Raw genomic sequence first — 6,374 nt, forward strand, 5'->3', positions numbered from 1 at the left:
TTTTAAAAAATTCATTTCTAGTGTCATACCACTGTGGTCAGAGAAGATGCTTGATATGATTTTAATCTATATATATAAAAGCCCAGCGACTGGAACGGTGGAACGACCAGAACAACTGGTGGCTATAACACACACTGCAGCAGCAAATCAACCTGATCCGGGCCCCCATCGGCACCCCTGCCCCCTCCGCTGGCCCAGCCCCAAATCAACCCTCAAAACTACAACTGGGAGCAGGGCCGGCCAGCCAAATGCCCACAGCCCTTCTCCCCCAACTGGCCCTGCCCAATGTGCCCTCATTGCGGCGGGCCGGCCAGACCCCACCCATGCACAAATTTGTGCACTGGGCCTCTAGTATTTTATAATTTATTGACACTAATGTTTTGTGTCCTAACATGTACACTTAAAAAGAATGCATATTCTGCTGCTTTGGGGTAAAATGCTCTGAAAATATCAATAAAATCCATCTTGTCTAGTGTGCCATTTAAGGCCATGATTTCCTTGTTGATTTTCTGTCTGGAAGATCTATACATTGATGTCAGTGGGGTGATAAAATTCCCTAATAGGACTCTACTACTGTTGATCTCTCCTTTTATGTCCAACAGAATTTGCTTTATATATTTAGGTGCTCCTATGTTGGGTACATAAATGTTTACAATCCTCTTGTTGGATTGATCCCTTTATCATCATATAATATCCTCCTTTGTCTCTTATTATAGCCCCTGTTTTAAAGTCTAGTTTTGTCTGATATAAGTATTGCTACCCAGCTTTTTTTTCTGCTTCCATTTGCATGAAATATCTTTTCCATCCCTTTACTTTCAGCCTGTATGTACCTTTCATTCTGAGGTGGGTCTTTTGTCCTATCTCAAACATTAAAAAAATTTTTTTAGCTATACTTTATATATTTTTATTTTATTAAAAAAATATTTATTGTTGCCCTAGCTGGTTTGGCTTAGTGGATAGAGCGTTGGCCTGCAGTCGGAAGGGTTCCAGGTTCGATTCCAGTCAAGGGCACATGCCCGAGTTGCAGGCTCTATCCCCAGTAGACAGGAGGCAGCCGATCAATGATCCTCTCTCATCATTGATATTTCTATCTATCTCTCCCCTTGCTCCCTTCTTCTCTGCAATAATGTGTCCGCATTTTGAAAAACCCTAACTTAACTCTGGTGCCGTGTCACATATAGAAAATTTTTTTTGATATTTGCAACCATAGTAAAACAAAGACTTATATTTTTGATATTTATTTTATATATTTAAATGCCATTTAACAAAGAAAAATCAACCCAAAAAATGAGTTCGCGTGTCACCTCTGACACGCGTGTCATAGGTTCGCCATCACTGCCCTATGCCCTCCACTTTCCCCATCCTCCTCCACCTGCAATCACTACACTTGTCCATGAGTTCTCCCCCCCCCCCCGCGCGCCTTTTTTCCTTTTTTTCTCAATCACTTCACATCTGGCGTCTCCCAAACGCCTGCCCCACAGCTGTCAGTGAGCTATGACTCCGTCTCTCTTTTGCTTGTTAGTTCATTTTGCACGGTGTTGCTGTCAACCCAGCAGAGAGTCCTGGACTGCCTTTCAGCCAATAGGACTGAAGCTTTCCTCATCCAATAGGAGGTGCACAACTCCGACCAACCAGAGTGGCTCTATTCTGATCAGTCAACATGGGAGGGTTTGGAGTTCTTATTTGCATGAGGACAGACCAATCAGGGACCAAGGATGGGGACTTCTGTCCATATAGGCCAGCTTCTCTCTCCAGGGAGACTAAGTTTCACTAGCGCAGAGCCACGCCCACTGCCCAGGCCAGAGTAGAATGGTCACAATTGAGCTGTTTTGTGCTGAAAGTTTCTTCCTTCACGGTGCCCTCAAATTGTGGTTTCCTGTTGGTGTTAAAGTTGCGCCAACGACCTGGGGAAGCGAATGAAAAGGGGTTGACCCAGCTGGTCTCTCTGGCTGGTTTGCGCAGACACGCCCTGCGTCACGACTCCGGGAGACACGGCGACAAGAGCTCCCCTGGCAGGAGTGTCCGGGCCCAGTCCAGGTGCCCAGGGGCCCTCAGCGTCTCAGTGCGATGGAGTCTGGGGCCTGGAAAGGCCCTGGTGTTTCACTTCCTCTCACAACCTGTGTCGCGTCCTCCTTTCCGGAAACTCATGACGCCGTCCCCCGCTCTCACTCCCATTGGGTGCCTGTTTGTACAGAGGCGGCCTCACCGCGATTCCGGTTACTGCGCGCCGCGGGCCGCCCGGACTAGAGCCTCCCCGGACTCGGAGAATGTGGACCCAGAGGTCCCACACCCCGCTCCTGCTGCTCTCGGGGGCCCTGGTCCTGTCCAAGACCTGGGCGGGTGAGTGCGGGTCGGGAGGGGCCGCCTCTGCGGGGAGGAGGGGCTCGGCTGGGCGCTGGACCCGGGTAAGGCGCGTGCCCACCTGGCACCGCCCAGACCCGATGCCCCAGCTTGAGCCCCGCCCACGCCCCCTCTCCTCTGCCCCGCCCCTTTCCGCCTCGCGGCCCCCTCGCCCCCCGCCCAGGCCCTCACTCCCCGAAGTGTTCCCGCCCCCCAGGCCCGCACTTCCTCAGGTACTTCTACACCGCCGTGTCCCGGCCCGGCCGCGGGGAGCCCCGCTTCATCGCCGTCGGCTACGTGGACGACACGCAGTTCGTGCGGTTCGACAGCGACGCCGCGAGCCCGAGGATGGAGCCGCGGGCGCCGTGGATGCAGCAGCCGTGGGTGGAGCAGGAGGACCCGCGGTACTGGGACGTAGAGACGGGGAACATCAAGGAAACCGCACAGGCTTTCCGCGCGAACCTGAGGAACCTGCGCGGCTACTACAACCAGAGCGTGGACGGTGAGCACGCGGCTGCCCCCACCCATCCCCTCCGACGGGCCGGGGTCGCCCCGAGTCGGGGTCCGAGCTTCACCCGGAGGCTGCGGGGCCCGCCCATCCCCCCCACCCCACCCGGATGAGCCTACGGGGAATTTGACCCGATTTCACTTCCAGTTTAGGTTTAATCCCCACGGGGCGGGGCTTTGGGCGGGGCTGACCGCGGGGGCGGGGCTGACCGCGGGGGCGGGGCTGACCGCGGGGGCGGGGCTGACCGCGGGGGCGGGGTCAGGGTCTCACACCTTCCAGTGGATGTATGGCTGCGAAATGGGGTCAGATGGGAGCTTCCTCCGCGGCTATGACCAGTTTGCTTACGACGGCGCGGACTACATCACCCTGAACGAGGACCTGCGCTCCTGGACCGCGGCCAGCGAGGCGGCTCAGCTCTCCCGGCGCAGATATGAGGCTGTGGATGAGGCGGAGGTGCAGAGGAACTACCTGGAGAGGGTGTGCATGGAGTGGCTCCGCAGATACCTGGAGAAAGGAAGGGCCACGCTGCAGCGCGCAGGTACCAGGGGTACCGGGGCGAAGGGCCTCCCTCTCCCCTCGGGCTGGGGCCTGCAAAGAGGAGAGGAGGAAATGCGGTCAGCCTCCAAACAAGGCCCTCCTTGTGTGGGGAGACCGGAGATCCGGCAGCGGGAGCTCCCACCCTTCTCTCCACGACAGTTAGGGTACGGTCTCTCCGGGAAGGAGGGGGACCACCCCTGAAATAATCGGTCAGGCTTCCCATGGGCCCTGCGGGGGCTCTGGGACCCTCGGGGGCCTTCTCTCTCAGACCTTGCTGGCTGCCCCTCGCCCACTGTGTCCGAGGTCTGACCTCGGCTTTTCTGAGTCATGTGGCCTCCACCCAGGTCAGGACCAGAAATCCCTTTTCTCCCCTCAGAGCCCTGCCTCCTGCCCTGGGCTGTGTCACTGATTCTAGAGCTTTCTGAAGACTAGGAGATCACTCTTGCTGCCTCAGTCCAGGCTGGTGTGTGCTCCCTTCCCCACCCCAGGTGTCCTGTCCACTCTCAGGATGGTCACATGAGCGCTGCCGGAGTGTCCCATGGCAGATGCAAAGTTTCTGCATTTTCTCCCCTCCCCTCAGACCCTCCAAAGGCACATGTGACCCGCCACCCCGTCTCTGCCCGGGAGGTCACCCTGAGGTGCTGGGCTCTGGGCTTCTACCCTGCGGAGATCACCCTGAGCTGGCAGCGTGATGGGGAGGACCAGACCCAGGACTTGGAGCTGGTGGAGACCAGGCCGGCGGGGGACGGGACCTTCCAGAAGTGGGCGGCCGTGGGGGTGCCCCCTGGAGAGGAGCAGAGATACACGTGCCATGTGCAGCACGAGGGGCTGCCCGAGCCCCTGACCCTGAGATGGGGTGAGGAGGGGCGTGGGCACAGAGCGTCTTCTCAGAGAAGCAGGGGCCCTGGGGGACCTCAGTGGGGTAGGGGCTGAGGCCTGGGGTCAGGGCCCTCACCTCCCCTTCCCTTCTCCTCCCAGAGCCGCCTCCTCAGACCTTCATCTTCATCATCATGTGCATCTCCGTGGTCCTGGTTCTGCTGGGAGCTGTGGCTGGAGCTGTGATGTGGGAGAGGAGGCGCTCAGGTGGGGAAGGGGTGGGTCTGAGTCTGTCCCAGTGAGGGGTTCAAGCCCAGGAAGACGTGTGCCCCACTTCATTCATGGGAAGCACCAGCCCCACAATGTGGGGCCCTGTTGGCTCACACTAACTCCTTAGTGAGGCCCGTGTGAAAATGAGGCACAGATTCCTCACCTGGTGATTCCCAGGAGGTCAGAGTGGAAGGTCCCTGCGGAGGACAGACCTCCAGGAGGGCAGTTGGTCCAGTCCCCACATGTGTACTTTCCTCAGGTTTCCTGATCCTGCCCTGGGTCTGTGGTCACAGTTCTGGAAACTTCTCTGGGGCCCAGGACTAGGGCTTCCTTTAGGACCTCATGGCCCTGCCTCCTCCCTGGTCTCAGGATGTTTGCTTCCCGCAGGTGGAAAAGGAGGGAGCTACGCTCAGACTGCCAGTGAGTATGGAGAGGTGAACCCTGAGACCCTGTGACAGTGCATACCGGAGCCCGTGGGGGACCTCACCCCCATAGTTCCTCCTTAGTCTCCTGTCTTGGGGGCTCTGACTACATCCTGTCTTGTCCTACCCCAGGAGGTGACAGTTCCTGGGGCTCTGATGTGCTTCTCAAGGCTTCTAAAGGTGAGACCCTGATGTGGGGAGGGTTTGGACAGAGAGGGAGGCTGGGTAATAGGATTTCTCTGGGACATTTTGAGCATGAAGTGGACTTTGGAGAATGTCACCAGTTACAGCAACTGACCTGAATCTGTTCATGATTATTTTCTTCTACAGCGTGAGGCATGTGCCTGTGGGGACTGAGTGATGGAAGATTTGCTCAGGCCCCACTTCCTGCCTCAAGAACCTCTGCTTAGCCCTGGCCGGTTTGGCTCAGTGGAGAGAGTGTCGGTCTGCAGACTGAAAGGTCCCAGGTTCGATTCCAGTCAAGGGCATGTACCTTGGTTGCATGCACATCCCCAGTAGGAGGCCGCTGATTCATGTTTCTCTCTATTCTCCCTTCCTCTCTTTAAAAAATCAATAAAGTATATTAAAAAAAAAAAGAACCTCTGCTTGGCCCTAGCCAGTTTGGCTCAGTGGATAGAGCGTCGGTCTGCAGACTGAAGGGTTCCGGGTTCCATTCCTGTCAAGGGCACATGCCTGGGTTACAGGATCGATCCCCAGTATAAATGGAATCTAAACAACAGACTGTACTGACAAACATAATAAGGCCAGAGGTATGGAAGCAGGGAACAGAATAACAGATCTCAGGAGGGGTTAGGGGGAGAGGGGACATGAACACAGACAATAGCATGGGCAAGACCTGGAGTAGGATGGAGGTTGTGTGGATGGGGACAAAAAGAGAGAAAACGGGAGACATCTGTAATATTGTCAACAATAAAATAATACCTAAAATTAAAAAAAATTTGTTGAACCAGGAGGTCAGAGTTCAATTCCTGGTCAGGGCACATGCCCAGGTTGCAGACTTGATCCTCAGTGGGGGGCCTGCAGGAGGCAGCAGGTCAATGATTCTCTCTCATCATTGATGCTTCTATCTCACCTCCCTCTCCCTGTCTGAAATCAATCTCTATATGTAATAGGCTAATATGCTAAGTGTCCTTCCCACTGTCTGCGCAGCGACCACCAGGGAGCAGACGCTCAACGCAGGAGCTGCTGAGCGCAGTGACTTGGCAGCGGTGGTTCTCAGGTGATGCACCCTGAAACCAGAGAGGAGGGAGGCGGATTCCTCCCAGGGCTGCAAGATTCCACCTTCGGCCGTGGGTTATGTTGTTGCTGGGACACTGTCGGCCCCGAATCTGGTTACTGCGCAGTTGTGTTTGCGTTCCACACCCTGTACCACAGCAACTTCGCAGAGTGCCCTCTCGCACTCTGGGCCCCCTCAGGGGATATTGGAGAGCTGGTTTCAGCCTGATCCCCACAGACCAGGC

The 6,374-nt window shown here is 55.9% G+C and overlaps 1 protein-coding gene across 4 annotated transcripts; it reads left to right on the top strand.

The window, feature by feature from the left end:
- Positions 1 to 1,986: 1,986 nt before the first annotated feature.
- On the top strand, positions 1,987 to 5,425 carry LOC118679578 (patr class I histocompatibility antigen, B-1 alpha chain-like). 4 transcript variants are annotated; one of them, XM_036356472.1, is made up of 8 exons: positions 2,012 to 2,340; positions 2,558 to 2,842; positions 3,111 to 3,386; positions 3,966 to 4,241; positions 4,364 to 4,468; positions 4,859 to 4,891; positions 5,026 to 5,073; positions 5,224 to 5,425. In XM_036356472.1, exons 1-8 carry the CDS (start codon positions 2,268 to 2,270, stop codon positions 5,226 to 5,228), a joined length of 1,101 nt encoding a protein of 366 aa, XP_036212365.1. In that variant the 5' UTR covers positions 2,012 to 2,267; the 3' UTR covers positions 5,229 to 5,425. The 4 variants fall into 4 exon arrangements, with proteins under 4 accessions (XP_036212368.1, XP_036212367.1, XP_036212366.1 ...); XM_036356475.1 differs by lacking the exon at positions 3,966 to 4,241 and having other exon boundaries at positions 1,987 to 2,340; XM_036356474.1 differs by lacking the exon at positions 4,364 to 4,468 and having other exon boundaries at positions 2,003 to 2,340.
- The last annotated feature ends 949 nt before the right edge of the window (positions 5,426 to 6,374 follow it).

This window comes from Myotis myotis, unplaced genomic scaffold (genome assembly GCF_014108235.1).
Source record: "Myotis myotis isolate mMyoMyo1 unplaced genomic scaffold, mMyoMyo1.p scaffold_m19_p_26, whole genome shotgun sequence".
NCBI classification, from domain to species: domain Eukaryota; kingdom Metazoa; phylum Chordata; class Mammalia; order Chiroptera; family Vespertilionidae; genus Myotis; species Myotis myotis.